The 15,977-nt window shown below is 34.2% G+C and overlaps 1 protein-coding gene across 1 annotated transcript; it reads left to right on the top strand.

Annotated features, from left to right (window-relative positions):
* Positions 1-324: 324 nt before the first annotated feature.
* LOC140180943 (zinc finger BED domain-containing protein RICESLEEPER 2-like) lies at positions 325-4,694 on the top strand. The gene is made up of 4 exons (XM_072222797.1): positions 325-773; positions 2,129-2,872; positions 2,984-4,336; positions 4,441-4,694. Exons 2-3 carry the CDS (start codon positions 2,130-2,132, stop codon positions 4,230-4,232), a joined length of 1,992 nt encoding a protein of 663 aa, XP_072078898.1. The 5' UTR covers positions 325-773; position 2,129; the 3' UTR covers positions 4,233-4,336; positions 4,441-4,694.
* The last annotated feature ends 11,283 nt before the right edge of the window (positions 4,695-15,977 follow it).

The following is a 15,977-nucleotide window of genomic DNA, read 5'->3' as shown; positions in this document are numbered from 1 at the left end:
ATCAATATAATTTATACCCACATATTTTATAATTTACATATGAATTAGTAAAATGACAATTTAGTATTTATACCAACCAAATTATGACAAAAAATATTAAAAATTACTAATCTTCAAGAGTTTATTTTTGTTTTATTTAGGCATGGCAAAAATCCCCGGCGGGGCGGGTACCCGCGGGGATTTACCCGCTGGGGGACAGATATGGGGGGTAATTTCTATCCGCGGGGACGGGGGACGGGGCCCCGTATAATAAACGGGGCGGGGGCGGGGTAGAGGTCCCCGCCCCGTGGAGACCCGTTTAATCCCCGTATATATGAAAAGACAAAAATGCCCTTAGTATATATAATATATGATTCATTGTTGGAAAAAGAAAACCTAGCCGTCACATACTCACTGCTCATACTCATACATGCTTTACTCTGCTTCAGCCTTCAGAGACAAAAAACTCCTCTTCTCTTCACTCCTCAGTCCTCACCGTGAAAAATCTCATCTCGTCTCGTCTCCTCCCTCGAACATCGCCGACCGCCGACCGCCGACTGTTGACTGCCGCGTCTCCTCTCCTCTCCTTCTCGAACATTGCCGACCGCCAACCACTGACCGTCTCTTCTCCTCTCCTCTGACCTCTCCTTCGCGTCTCCTCTCCTCAGTGCCGCCTCCCAACTCCTAAGTGGCTCGGTCGCTCACGGCAGGTCTTGATCTCACTGTGGCGGCCACGTCGTCCTCTCCTCGTCGCTGGTCTTCGGCTCTTCACTTCTGCCCCTTTTCTACGTCAGGTAAGTCAGTCTTGTGGCTTTGAAATTTTTGTTTTTGAATTCTATTTATGATTGATTTGGTTCTGGATTTCTGATTTAGGGTAATTAGGTTTAGAGTTCTGAATTTTCTGATTTAAGGTTGATTTGATTCTGAATTTTTTATTTAGGGTTATTTGATTCTGAGTTCTAAATTTCTGATTCTAAATTTGATTCTGAATTTTTTATTTAGGGTAATTAGGTTTCTGATTCTGATTTCTATTTAGGGTTATTTGATTCTGAGTTCTAAATTTCTAATTCTAAATTTGGTATTCTGATTTTGATTTTTTTGATTATATTTGGGGAATTGTTGTACTCTACTAGCACCTATCTTGCACATTGCACAGAAATATAACTACTGGTACTGGTTCTTCAACTTACAACAATACAAAAATAAATAAATAAACCAAACAGTACCAAAATTTTTATTCATAAATTTCAAATAGGGATTATTTTCGACATGCAATTTTGTTAAGATTATTACTTAATAATAACTCACAAATTGTAACTCACAGATTTTATTTATTTGATTTGGGATTAAAGTGAATTTGATTCATAAGGATGAATACTTATTTGAATGCCTAATTTTAATTTTTTTAAATAGTTCGCTTGCAATGATTCATATACGTGGATTAAAGTGAATTTGATTCATAAAGATGCATACTTATTTGAATGCCTAATTTTAATTTTTTTAAATAGTTTGCTTGGAATGATTCATATATGTGGATTAGATAGAAACTTCAAATTTAGTTGAGCCAAAAGTAATGTGAATGTGGAGTGTTTTGTCCTTAGCGTGCACTCTCCTAATACTACCAATGATAATGATGGATTGTCATGTATAAAGAAAGTTAGCATAAGAGTAGGCATTATAAGCATAATGTTGAGGAGATTAATAACATATATATTTATTTATTATAAGCATCAGAGTAGGCATTATAAGCATAACAGATTTCATTTTATTTGATCTCCTAATACTACCAATGATAATGATGGATTGTCATGTATAAAGAAAGTTAGCATAAGAGTAGGCATTATAAGCATAATGTTGAGGAGATTAATAACATATATTTATTTATTATAAGCATCAGAGTAGGCATTATAAGCATAACAGATTTCATTTTATTTGATCTCCTAATACTACCAATGATAACGATGGATTGTCATGTATAAAGAAAGTTAGCATAAGAGTAGGCATTATAAGCATAATGTTGAGGAGATTAATAACATATATTTATTTATTATAAGCATCAGAGTAGGCATTATAAGCATAACAGATTTCATTTTATTTGATTTGGGATTAAAGTGAATTTGATTCATGATTTATATTTCATGATTTATAGAATGTCTTCTTCGGATGCATTGAGCAATACTCTTGAGAAGAGTACTCCATCGGAAGAACCTATAGGCACTAATATTCAAACTACACAAGAGGCTCTTCAATCTCAACCTCAAGAACCCCCAACGGATACCGCAACTACTAATGAAGGAACGACAAACTCTACAAGTGGTGTTCGAAAGAGGAAGTTAACCTCCGAAGTGTGGAATCACTTTAAGATTGTGGAATTCAAGGGAAAATTAAAGGCTGAATGTAATTATTGTAAATCGAAGCTACTTGGTGACCCAAAACAAGGCACTTCGCACTTACGTGATCACTTCAAAAGCTGCAAGCTCCGCACCACTAGAGATATAAGACAATGTATGATGAAGACAACTCCAACAACTAGTGGGGAAACAGTTGTGGTTGGTGCATATACCTTCGACCAAGAAAATGCAAGGAAAGAGTTATCAGTTATGGTTTGTCTTCACGAGTATCCGTTATCTATTGTGGACCACATTGGGTTTCGACGATTTTGCAATGCTTTGCAACCTCTCTTCAAGGTGATTACTCGTAACACTTTAAAGAATGACATCTTGAAGCTCTACAATGATGAGAGATCGAAGACAATGAATGTCCTTGAGTGTAATAAAAGTCGAGTTGCAATTACAACTGATATGTGGACAGCAAGCAACCAAAACAAAGGTTATATGGCTATCACGGCTCATTACATTGATGATTCTTGGAAATTGCAAAGCCGTCTTGTGAGGTAATAATATTATCATTATAGGTTCTTTTGAATGTTTATATGATTGCAAAGCTGTCTTATATATAATTGCAAAGCTGTTTTGTTTATAATTGTACTAAATTATCATTACAGGTTTATATATGTGCCGGCTCCCCACACGGCTGAGGTACTTTCAGAGGTTCTTGTAGATTGTTTGATGGATTGGAATCTTGATAGGAAGGTATCCACTTTGACTGTTGATAATTGCAGTACTAATGACGTTATGATTGAGAATATTTTGACTAAAATGTCACATAGAAACTTTATCTTGGGTGGTAAATTATTTCATATGCGATGTTGTGCGCATATATTAAATTTGATTGTCAAGGATGGGTTACAACTTATTTCACATGCTATTGAAAGGGTGAGGGATAGTGTTCATTATTGGACTGCAACACCTAAAAGAGAAGAAAAATTTAAGGAAACATGTGCACAACTTAAAATACCCTACACAAAAAATCTTTGTCTTGATTGTAAAACTAGGTGGAATTCAACATTTTTGATGCTTGAAGTTGCAATTATGTATCGAGATGTGTTTGAAAGATTGTCATTGCGTGAGAGTCAATATAAATCTTTGCCTAGTGAGAAGGATTGGGATATGGCGGATGAGATTTTTCAAAGATTGAGGATATTCTTTGATGTGACTGAATTATTTTCTGGAACAACTTATCCTACATCAAATCTTTATTTTCCTAAGGTTTGTGTGATTAAGTTGGCTTTGATGGAGTGGAAAAATTGTGGAAATGAGATAATTGAAATGATGGCTACTAGTATGATAACTAAGTTTGAAAAGTATTGGGGTGTGATTAATATAGTTATGGCTATTGGGACTCTTTTGGATCCTAGGTACAAGATGTATTTATTGAATTTCTTTTTTCGTAAAATATATGGTGAGACGGAGGCATGTGTTGTAATTGGTCAAGTGAAAAGGGTAGTGCAAGATTTAGTTTTAGAATATGCAACAAAGGGAAGAGAAAGAGACCAAGCTGCTCAATTAGATATGCCGCCACCACCATCAATTCCTTCAAATTCAAAGGGGAGGAAGTTCAGTCATGAAGATTGGCAAGCTGATTTTGCTGCACATGTAAGTGAGGAATCCGCATTTATTGATACAAAGAGTGAGTTGGATTATTATCTTGAAGAGAGACCGGTACCACAAACTGAACATGATTTTGATATCTTAAATTGGTGGAAGTCAAATGGGGCGAAGTTTCCTACTTTGCAAGCTATTGCTAGGGATTTTTTGGCGATCCTATCTCTACCGTTGCCTCTGAATCTTCATTTAGTACGGGTGGTCGATTTGTTACACCACATCGTAGTAGGTTGCGTCCGGACACATTAGAGGCTCTAATGTGTAATCAAGATTGGCTTTGGAATGAACTTGGCACCACAACTAACATAGGATTTGAGTGCTACACAATTCATAATATTGAAGGAGATGTTGACGTAAGTAAACTATTAAATTACATATAACACACTATGTTTTTATATTATTGACTTATTGAGTTATTATATGATTTTAACTTTAAATTGTTTTCTTGTCGATGTAGGATTCAAGTAAGTCGGAATCTACCATCACTACCATTACAGGATGAAAGAAAGATTGAGACGGTGGAATTATGTTTTTGTGATGTCATGTACTTTATTTAGTTGTTTATGAATATGGTAGTTTGTTTATGTAATATTTGGTTGTTTATGGATATGTTTGGATGTTTATGTTTGTTGTTATTTCTATTTAAGTCTTTAAAGACTATGGATATTATGTTTGTAATGGCAATTGAGGATTATCTTTGATTTTCTCTAATTTTTTTCATTTTTTTCAATTTTTATTAATTTTTATAAAAATCCGCGGATATCCGCGGAGACCCAGGTCCCCGGCGGATATGGAGTCCCCGTTACCCGTCATGGGGACGGGGCGGGGACGGGGACATATATTGGGGGCGGGGGGCGGGGGCGGGGGGCATGTCCCCGCCCCCATGGGGACCCGTTGCCATCCCTAGTAATCACTTTTAGATGGGTAGTACAACTCTTCCAAAATAAATAAATAAATAAATAAAAGACATTATTCTTCAAATCGTGTTGTTTTAAATCTGATTCGTTTACTGCTCCCTATATATATATATATATATATATATATATATATATATATATATATATATATATTTATTGAGGATAGCATTAAGCTTTGCCTGTGTTCCATGAAGTATCATTTGGAGCTTTGTCATCTCTCTTCTCCTAGTTAATTTATCCTGTTCAAAAGATTCAAATGTAAAAAAAGTTAATGATGTTGAAATCTTTTTGATAAGATCTAAAATTACCACAAATTTCTTTTTCTCTAAAAATAGGAGTGTAACAAACTGAGATATATATCGATAGTTATAGCAGGATACAGAATATCACTGATTGTGTGCATTTTTGCTCCATAGCCATAAATTTTTTTATTCAGTTCCTCAATTTGGTTCTTTGCCATTAACAACTGAAGTAAACAAGTCATACTGCGATTTAAAAATAAATGTCTCTTCTAATCTATAATTGTTAAAACCAAATATTGCTTAAAATCACCATCATCAACTTGATTAACTATTCAAAATCAATTACTACATAGGTGTATTTGCTCAAATTTTCCTTATGTATATATGTGCTGATGTGCATACCTTTACAAATGTTAACAAATTTCTTTTATTACAGTGATTGCTAGATGTGTTTTGCGTATTATACTTTGTTGCGATAATATTTTCTATGCCTCATTTTCAAATTTTTCAAAATTATTCCTAACATTTAATTTTGTTCAATTTTGTCCCTAACATTTAATATGAATTTCAATTCTACTCTTATTATTAAAGTTTTGACAATTAGCAAATAGTTAATTTTTTTTTTTTAATTTCATCCTTAATCCAAACTCATCCTAGCTAACCCTAACCTTAATCTTTATTCTTCTCCCAACTACGCCCACAACCATTATCACCCACCTAGACTGTTACTAACCCCCACATCATTATCATCATTATCATTATACATTTCTTCCCATCTAATCCCATCCCCAAACCACAATAATCCCAACTATCACCACCTTCATGCCATTGTAATTACGTGTACCATCATCACCGGATTGCCACAGTCCCCTCAACCCCATCTCCACCTCTACCTCACATCTGCAGCTACCGTATTCCTAGCTTCATTCTGCTCTTGCTGCGTCACTTTCACCTACCAAAAACATTCATACGCCTTCTCTTCCACTCCACCATGGCCGTGTCGTTATCAACCTCATGCTCACCCTCACAATTTGTCACTCATCTCCACCTTTGCATCCACAAACTCCTCACTACTCACTCACCTTCACAATCCTCTTTCTCTTCCAATTCTATCTTATCCACCATTTTTTTCATCAAATCTTCTACGAGATTTGCAATATATAAGTTGTAAGAAGCTAGATCTACTTGGTGGTGATAGATGAATGGTGGTTGTTGTTGTTTGGAGGGGAGAAGACGAATAGAGAAAATTAAATTTAATTAACATTAGAGATAATTTAAAAAAATTTCAAAAACGTTAAGGACAAAAAGCATATTTTACCCTATTTTCTATTAATATTCAAGTTACTTTATGTGAAGTTGAATAGTCTTACAACAACAACAATAACAACAAAGCCTTGTCCTACAAGATAGGGTCGGCTACATAGATCAAACGACGTCATTGAACTCTATCATATATCATGTCTACAGAGAAACCGTTTACATGTAGATTTCGATTGACCACCTCTATGGATGGTCTTTCTAGGTCTTCCTCTGTCTTTCACCCTTATCCATTTTCTATCTCGCCTACCCTCCTGATTGTGTGCTCTGTCAGTCTTCTTCTCATATGTCCAAACCACCTGAGACGCGATTCTATTATCTTTTCCATAATAGGTGTTACTCCACCTCTCTTATATCTTCGTTTCTTATTCTATCGAATCGCGTGTGATCACTCATCCATCTTAACATCTTCATCTCTGTCACACCTAACTTATGTTTGTGCTCTTCTTTGGCTACCCAACACTCTGTACCATAAATCATAGCTAGTCTAATAGCGGTTCGATAGAATTTACCTTTAAGTTTTAAAGGCACTTTTTTGTCACATATAAAACTAGACGCACTCCGCCATTTTGACCAACCTACTTGGATCTTATGATTTACATCATATTCGATCTCTCCATTATCCTATATGATGCACCCAATATATTTAAAACTTTTAAATTTTCTTAAGATGTTTTCTCCAATCCTCACCTCTATATTAAGGTTTCCCCTTCGGCGGCCGAACTTACATTCCATATATTCTATCTTGCTATGGCTTATGTGCAAAACATACATTTCTAGAGCTTCTCTCCATAAATCCAACTTCTTATTTAGGTCTTCCCTTGACTCTCCCATAAGGACAACATCATCGACAAAAAGCATGCTCCATGGCACAGACTCTTGGATATACTCTGTGAGTACTTCCAAGACTAATGCGAAAAGGTATGGAGTTAAGGATGATCCCTGGTGTAATCCTATACCAATAGAAAATTCCTCTGTCACACCACCTTGAGTCTTCACACTAGTTGTAGCCCCATCATACATGTCTTTAATTGCATGAATATTTTATATGCGATCTTTACTCTCTTCCTTTCCAAAACCTTCCATAAGACCTCCCTTGGCACCATATTGTACGCTTTTTCCAAATCAATAAACACCATATATAGATTCATTTTATTACTACGATACATCTCCATCATCCTTCTTAACATGTATATCGCTTCAATGGTGGATCTGCCTAGCATAAAACTAAATTGATTCTCTGTTACTTGTATCTCTTGTCTCAGTCTCTGTTCTATCACCCTTTCCCATAACTTCATAGTGTGACTCATGATCTTGATCCCTCTATAGTTTTCATAAATTTGTATATCTCCCTTATTCTTGTAGATAGGTACCAAGGTGCTCTTTCTCCACTCATCTGACATCTTCTTTGACCTTAAAATCTCATTAAAAAGCTTGGTTAACCAACTGATGCCTTTCTCTCCAAGGCCCTTCCAAACTTCAATCAAAATATTATCGGGTCCTACTGTGTAGCCATTTTTCATCCGCTTTAGAGCTTCTTTTACCTCGAAGTCTCGAATCCTTCGATAAAAGTCGAAGTTTTGATCTTCTTCCCTTGTGCATAACTGACCAAGGCTCGGAAAAGTCTTATGTCCTTTATTAAATAACTCGTAGAAGTAGGTCTTCCACCTTTCATTGATCTTCTCCTCTTAAGCCAAAATCTCCCTGTCTTTATCCTTTATGCACTTAACCTGATCTAAGTCTCTCGTTCTTCTTTCACGGCTCTTTGCGATTCTATATATACATTTTTCTCCTTCCTTCGTGCCTAAAGATTGGTAGAAATCCTCATATGCTCTTGTTCTTACTTCACTTACAACCACTTTTATCTCTTTCTTAGCCGCCTTATATTTTTTCCAATTATCTGCATTAGGGCACAAAGACCACTCCTTAAAGCACTCTCTTTTTGCCTTTATCTTTTCTTGTACACTCGCATTCCACCACCAGGACTCCTTGTCTCTTGGTCCTATCCCTCTAGATTCACCAAAACTTTCTTTGGATATTTTTCTAATAATTTCTACCATCTCCCTCCACATTTTCTCTACGCTTCCATCTCCATCCCACATTGCCTCTTCTCCTATCCATCTTAGGAAGCTTCTTTGTTCTTTACCTTTTATCCGCCACCACCTTGTCCTTGGGTTCTTCATATGATGTCTTTTCTTTAACTTTTGCTCAACGTGAAAATTCATGACAAGTATCCTATATTGTGTTGTTAAACTCTCTTCTGAAATAATTTTACAATTAATGCAAAATTTTCGATCGACTCTCCTCAACAAGAAGAAGTCGATTTGAGAGCTTGTCATGCCACTCCTATATGTTATAAGATGTTCGTCTCTCTTTTTAAAATATGTATTGCGATGAGATGGTCAAAGACTGAGAAAAAGTCCAAAATAGTTTTACCCTCGATATTGACCATCTCGAAACCATGGCCTCCGTAAATACTTCCATACGTAGTCACTTCTCTTCTAACATGGCCATTTAAATCTCCTCCTAAGAAAATTTTATCTCCCAAAGGTATGTCTTGAACCAAACTCTCTAGATCTTCTGAAAACCTTATCTTGTGTTGCTCGTCCGAACCCACTTATGGTGCATAGGTGCTAATCACATGAAAAGTACCTCCTTCTACCATAAGTTTGATAGAGATTATCTAATCTCGTACCCTCTTGACATCCACTATGTCCTTTTTTCACTGCTTATCCACGATAATACTTACTTCATTCCTATTCTTCACCTTTTCTGTATACCAAAGTTTGAACCCGGAAGTATCCAACACTCCAGCCTTCGCATCAATCCATTTTGTTTCTTGTAGGAACATGATGTTAATCTTCCTCCTTGTCATGCTATCTACTACCTCCATGGATTATCTGAGTTTTGATTATAGTAGTAGTTCAAGTAAAGAAGAGGAGGTAAATATGTCCTAGAAGAAGGATACAATTAGTGAGTATATGAATATGGTGGATCATCAAAATAGAATTGGTGAAGTCGAGTAGAAGTTAATTGAGTTGACCAAAGATGACATGTAAGGTATTGTTCATGATAGTGTTGGGCAATGTGTTCATTTCTGCAAAATTTATGTCAAAGTACATAGTTTTGTTGCAAGGTGTGATAAAAAGAGTTATAATTTTAACAGCAATATTAATATGCGATAAATAGTTTGTGATAGACAGGGTACATGAGAAAAATATATTTGGAGATGAGGAATAGAAAAAAGGACCACAAGCCAATCATTCGTGCCAGAATAAGATTTCACTAGGATATAAAATTGAGTATGAAACGTTACTTTATTTAAAAAGACTCACAATTATAATCTTATCCTATCTAAATATATACAGTTTGTGCCTATATATTGCATAATGATAAAGACCAATAAAGCATATGCCAACAGTTTGCATGATTATGGTACAGCGTGATAACTTACCACATAAGAGATTCCTATCAAAGCAAAAAAGAGAACTTAGTAGAATTGGTTTAGTAAAGAAAGAATTTGTGTAATCATTTTGACAATTCAAAGCACGCAAAAGTAAAAGATTCTAATGCGTATGCAACATCAAGTTACTTGATTCCTAAAGTAAATGAAGATCCTTTATTACAAGAAAAGTTTACTCTAAAAGATAATAAGTTTGAAAATTTAGTATGGACTGACGAATCTAGGATAATTTATTATCAATGTTTTAGTGATGTGTTAGTATTTAAAATTATATACCAAAAGAATAAATACAACAAGTCATTTGTTGTCTTCTCAAGAACTAACCATAATGGTCAAACATGCATATTTGGTTGTGGTAGCATGTAAAAAGTATAAAATATATGTTTTGGTTTTAAAGATTTTTTTTAAAATAATGGGTAATAGACAACCTAATAACAGATGATAAACTTGCAATGAAAAAGACAATTAGAGAGGTGATGTCAAATACAACACACCAATTTTGTGCATGCCATTTACATTATAATGTGTTATAAATTATTAAAAATTTTTGGCTTCTTTCAAGGATTAAAGCACCTTATGTACAAAAAATTTTTTAAGATGTGTTTTCATTTCATATCAAAATACAAGTTTTTCAAAAATAAATTAGTGAAAAAGACTTACGAGATCAAAAGGATATGAGCTTCCACATTAGGATTATATTACAATGCAAAGAAATTTGTTCATTGACTATAATAGTAAAAATTGCTATCTTTTGGATTTAATACATATTTTCAATAAGACAATGAGAGAATATTGAACAAATAACCTATTATCTGATTTTAACTTATTGTTTTCAAGTCTGATTTTGACTACATATTTCAAAAACATCAAAAAGGAGATAGTCAATATTTTTACAGTCAATATTTTTACTCAGAATATATTTAAAGAGGTGGAAATGAGATAGCAAATTAACCATTCAATCAATGGTAACAAAGTTGAGGTGAGAACGAACAAATATCAAGAGTCGAAGATTGAATGTAAGATTTGGTTATTCAATATGATAGACGCATTAACAAATTCGCTTGTGATTGTCTATATTATTTGAGAGTCGTGGTATTCTATGTGTTTTAGCTTTGGCTCCATTACCGTACCCAAAAACTCATTCATATTCACAAATTTAAAAAATAAATACATAAATCGATTTAAGTTATTAATTATTAATTCAAATGATATTAATTTTTTACATTTATTTCAAATATTATGAATATATATTTACTTCAAATAATAAATGCATATATAAAGAATCAACTACTACCACCAGTAATAACTAATTTGAAATACTCAATAACTAGCATTACATAATTTGACATTAATTTATAACTAACAAACTATAAATCAAACAACCTTAATAAATATTAAATTAATAATTAAATTACTACAATAACTATTTTAATTACTGTACTCGCCTAATACTTTTTTTTTTATTTTTAATTACCAACACTAACAAGATTTTCTGGGCCGAAATTGCTGGCTCCATGCCACGAACCCAATAGGCCGGTGGAGGCAACTTCGTATTTTGGTGAAAAAGCTTGAGAAAGTGAGATGGAAGTGAAGGAAGAAGTTAAAGGTCTTGTTAGCAAAAACATCAAAAATGCAGTGGGAGCTCTCTCTCTCTCTCTCTCTCTCTCTCTCTCTCTCTCTCTCTCTCTCTCTCTCTCTCTCTCTTCTCTCTCTCTCTCTTCTCTCTCTCTCTCTTTTTTTTTTCTCTCTCTCTCTCTCTCTCTCTCTCTCTTTTTTTTTTTTTTTTTTTTTTTTTTTTTTTCTCTTCTCTCTCTCTCTCTCTCTCTCTCTCTCTCTCTCTCTCTCTCTCTCTCTCTCTTCTCTCTCTCTCTCTCCTCTCTCTCTCTCTCTCTCTCTCTCTCTCTCTCTCTCTCTCTCTCTCTCTCTCCTCTCTCTCTCTCCTCTCTCCTCCCCCCCCCCCCCCCCCCTCCTCCTCTCTCTCTCTCTCTCTCCTCTCTCTCTCTCTCTCTCTCTCCTCTCTCTCTCTCTCTCTCTCTCTCTCTCTCTCTCTCTCTCTCTCTCTCTCTCTCTCTCTCTCCTCTCATCTCTCTCTCTCTCTCTCTCCTCTCTCTCTCTCTCTCTCCTCTCTCTCTCTCTCTCTCTCTCTCTCTCTCTCTCCTCTCTCTCTCTCTCTCTCTCTCTCTCTCTCTCTCTCTCTCTCTCTCTGAATAACATATCATTGAATTTTTACATCATTCATTATATATAAGTTTTTTTAATATTAGTTATTATTAGTTTTAGTGTTAATTAGTATTGTTTAAAGATTTATGTTTGGTATATTAGTATTAATTAGTATAGTTTAAAATTTTAATTTAGTTAAAATGTTAGCTATTATTGCAGTAATGTTTTTAACATATTTAGGTCTAAAAAAAATCATGTCATTAGTTAACGTTAGAGTTTGTGGTTTTTAATATATTTAGGGTTAATAATAAAATTGAGATGATTAGTTAAGATTTTAGATTATATGCTATACTTTTTTTAAAAGAAGAATATCCTATTTGCTTGTATTTAAAGTTCATATCGAGAAGATGAGAAGAACATTATGTAGGAATTTTTGTGGACATTCACTTAACGGGATGAAAAATAAAAGAGTGGTAATATTTAGATATTGGAGGCCATTTTCATTCGTTTTACTATAGTCATGATTAATAATATGTATTATTAATTTTTTAATATATTTTATTATATTAATAGGTATGAATAAATTTTATAAATTTTGTTAATAATAAATTTATTATGTCGAATTGTAATAATATATTTTATGACTTTTATATATTGGCCTTGCAATACTATACCGAAGAATAAAAAAAAAATTGTTTCGCAAAAATAGTAATTAAAATAGATAATTTCATATTTATGTTTAGTAATAATTAGTATGATTGTTAGATTAATTTTTTTAATTCTAATAATGTGTATAATTAATTAGTATAATCGTCAGAGTAGTTTTTTGATATTGTATAGTATAAAATTATGTGATTTTAAAATTTTTAGGGTTACTCATTAAAATATTAGTTTTTATTTTGTAATTTTGCAAATGTTTATATATATATATATATATATATATATATATATATATATATATATATATATATATATATATATATTATATGATATGTTGGAAAATTTATTTTTTATTGTTAATTTTTCTGTTTATTTTTTAAGGTTTAAGATTATTAGAATCTAAACATCTAAATGTGCTAGAATCCTATTATTCAATTTTGCTGTTGAATATTTAAACGAGACTAGGTTTTATAAGACTCTAGATTTTTGGAAATTTAATAATAAGTTATTTTATAATTTATTATATTTATTTAAGATTATATTTTTAGAGATTTTTATATTAATTAGATATTTTTTTATTATTGATTTAAAAGTTTGGTGATTGAAAAATAATAAAAATTATATATGTTTAATTTTAAATATTTAAATTTTGAGTTTTATTTTATGATTTTAAAAGAAATTAATTTGATTTAATTATTGAAGTAGAGTATTTCTTTGCAAATAAATCGTAATTTGATAATTAAAATTTTTATAAATATTAGTGTTAAATTAAAATTGATTTTCAATTACTCAATTACCCATAATTTTATTAAAATTACTTAAACTATCAATTACCCATAATTTTATTAAAATTACTTAAACTACCTTAACCCTAATTTTAAAAAATACACACACAAAATCTTAACCTAGCCACCGCCTCACCCATCGCCATCCCCTTCCCATATACACAGTCACACGGCAAAATGAAAGAAAGAAAGAAAGGGAGAAGAAAGAACGGGGGAAGCAGAGGGGAAGGAGAAAGAAGAGAAGCGAGGGGACGGTGCTGCTGCTGCTGCTGCTGCCCAGCCGTCGAGCCATCCCGCCGCTATCGCCAACACCGACGATGAGAGAGAGAGAGATCGCGAAGAGAGAGAGAGAGAGAGAGAGAGAGAGAGAGAGCTCACGAAGGGAGCTACCGCCGCTGCCACAAGCGTCGCCATCGAGCCGTTGCACCGTTGCTGTTTTGTCGTCGCGGCCGCCCAACCCGCATCTAGCTCGCCGCGGTTGTTGCATCACCGTCATCGTGCACCGCCGTCGAGCTTGTAGCTGACGCCATCACACGAAGCAGACAGAGAATGAGAGACGCAATGGAGGTGAGAGGGAGGAGTTGTTGTCACTGCTGACCCGCCATGGAGCTCCATCGCCGTCAAATTCATCTTCGTTTCTGCTGTCATGGCCGACGCCCTTCGAGGTGCTGCCGTGGTGGTGGCCGCGCCTCTGGTCGCCAGGAAGCACTGTCGGGGTTAGTTGTTGGAGCTGCGGTTACTCTGTTCTTGGTTTCTTTCTTGGTATAGTAAGTCTTTTTGCTCTGAAAACCCCTCTTTGTCGCTGTTCTGTCATAAATTATTGAGTTTTACGCGATGTTAATGTCTTAGGTTTGAGCTATGGTTCTTGCGTGCTGTGTTTAGAGGCTTGGCTGCTGCGAGGGTGGTCAGTATTGATGTCGCTGCTGCGGGATAAGTATAAAAACACAGTTTGTCACATAATTAAGTCGCAAACGAGATATGGGAGATTAATATATTTTTATGATTTTTGTAAGTTTTATGAATTGAATTGAGTTGCTTTGAATGATTGAAGTTGTTTGTCTGATTAATTCGTTGACTATTTATGAAGGCTAAGTATTCTATTTTGTTGGTTTACTTAGTTGATTTGGTTTGTTTGATTTATCGAAAATGATTCTGAGAATTAGATGTGATTTGAGATATGAAATTGATTTGATTTTGGAAGCGGTTGATTTTTAAATGGTTTGATTTTATAAACGATTTGATATTAGAATCGGTTGGATTTTGGATAAGGATTTGAGATTTGGAAATGGTTTGGTTGGAATCATTGAAGGGTGGCAAAAGTTTGAGTTTTAGAGGAAATGCTGTCAAAATATTTATAAAAATTTGGAGGTTTTATTTTGGTTTATTAATGGAAGAACTATGTTTTGGGTATTCGACTGATTAGAAATAAGCTTATCGAATTTATATAAATTTAAGAATGATATTTTGAGAAATTTTAATGAAAAAAATAGTGATATAAATGTGTATTTAAGAATGGAGGAGTTTCAAGTCTTTGAAGAAAAGTTTTGAGACATTTTAGAAAAGACAAAGTATTTGAATTTGATTTAGAGAAATGAAAAGATTTCCGAGTCTCTTAGGAATGTTTTGAATAAGAATGAAACTGAAATTGGTTTTGGTTTGAATGATTTGACTTTAGCTTACACGATTTGGTTTTGATTTAGATTCAATTATGTTTGATGGTGAATGTAAATGGAATGAGATTATGATGGGTGTTGTGAGGACGGTGGTTTTGTCCTGCTCACGGATTTGTCAAGTTAAGGATAAAGGATTTTCTCTCTTGTCGTGGTTTAGATGTGGAGAAGATTGAAAGACACTCTCCTTCATATTGTTTTTCACCACATCTTTCTCTGGTTGTAAGGTGGAAATGCATACTCCTTCGATGTGAAAAGGCACTCTCCTTCGTAATTCCTCTAGGAGAAGGTAAAAATGCACTCTCATTCATTTGTGTTCCTCCTGGGGATGCGCAACCTAGAGACAATGTCCGGGTTAGCTACCGGATGTGTCAGGTTCTGGCAGTTTAGCTGACACGTAAGCTCACGGCCAGCAGGACAGGCATGCATCATAATTGCATTTGTTTGCTTTGTTTGGGTGTGCTTAAGTGTTTTAGTTTGCCTATCTGACGAATTCTGTTTAATTGGTAACTGCGAATACTTGCTGTAACTATTCTTCAAATATGTTTGCCTTGTATTTTGTTTGTGCTTGTGATTGATTTTTAATTTGAGTTTTGATGGTGGTTGATTTAAATTGGGCCAGAGACCGAGATGATTTGAATTGGGCCGGAGGTCGAGATGATTTGATTTGGGCCGGAGACTGAGTTGATTTGATTTGGGTCGGAGGCCGTGATTTGATAAGTTTGATTAGGTTGTCCCTGGATATGTATTGAAATGATATGATAAGGTAATTTATTTGGA

Source organism: Arachis hypogaea, chromosome 17 (genome assembly GCF_003086295.3).
Source record: "Arachis hypogaea cultivar Tifrunner chromosome 17, arahy.Tifrunner.gnm2.J5K5, whole genome shotgun sequence".
Taxonomy (NCBI): domain Eukaryota; kingdom Viridiplantae; phylum Streptophyta; class Magnoliopsida; order Fabales; family Fabaceae; genus Arachis; species Arachis hypogaea.
The sequence above is the reverse complement of the archived record's forward strand: the minus strand, read 5'-3'. Positions and strand labels throughout refer to the sequence as shown.

Excerpts from the sequence above, each read along its gene's own strand:
- LOC140180943 (XM_072222797.1), top strand. The coding sequence starts at position 2,130 with ATGTCTTCTTCGGATGCATTGAGCAATACTCTTGAGAAGAGTACTCCA. Across the intron at positions 2,873-2,983 it reads TTGCAAAGCCGTCTTGTGAG|GTTTATATATGTGCCGGCTC; the intron begins GTAATAATATTA and ends TTATCATTACAG.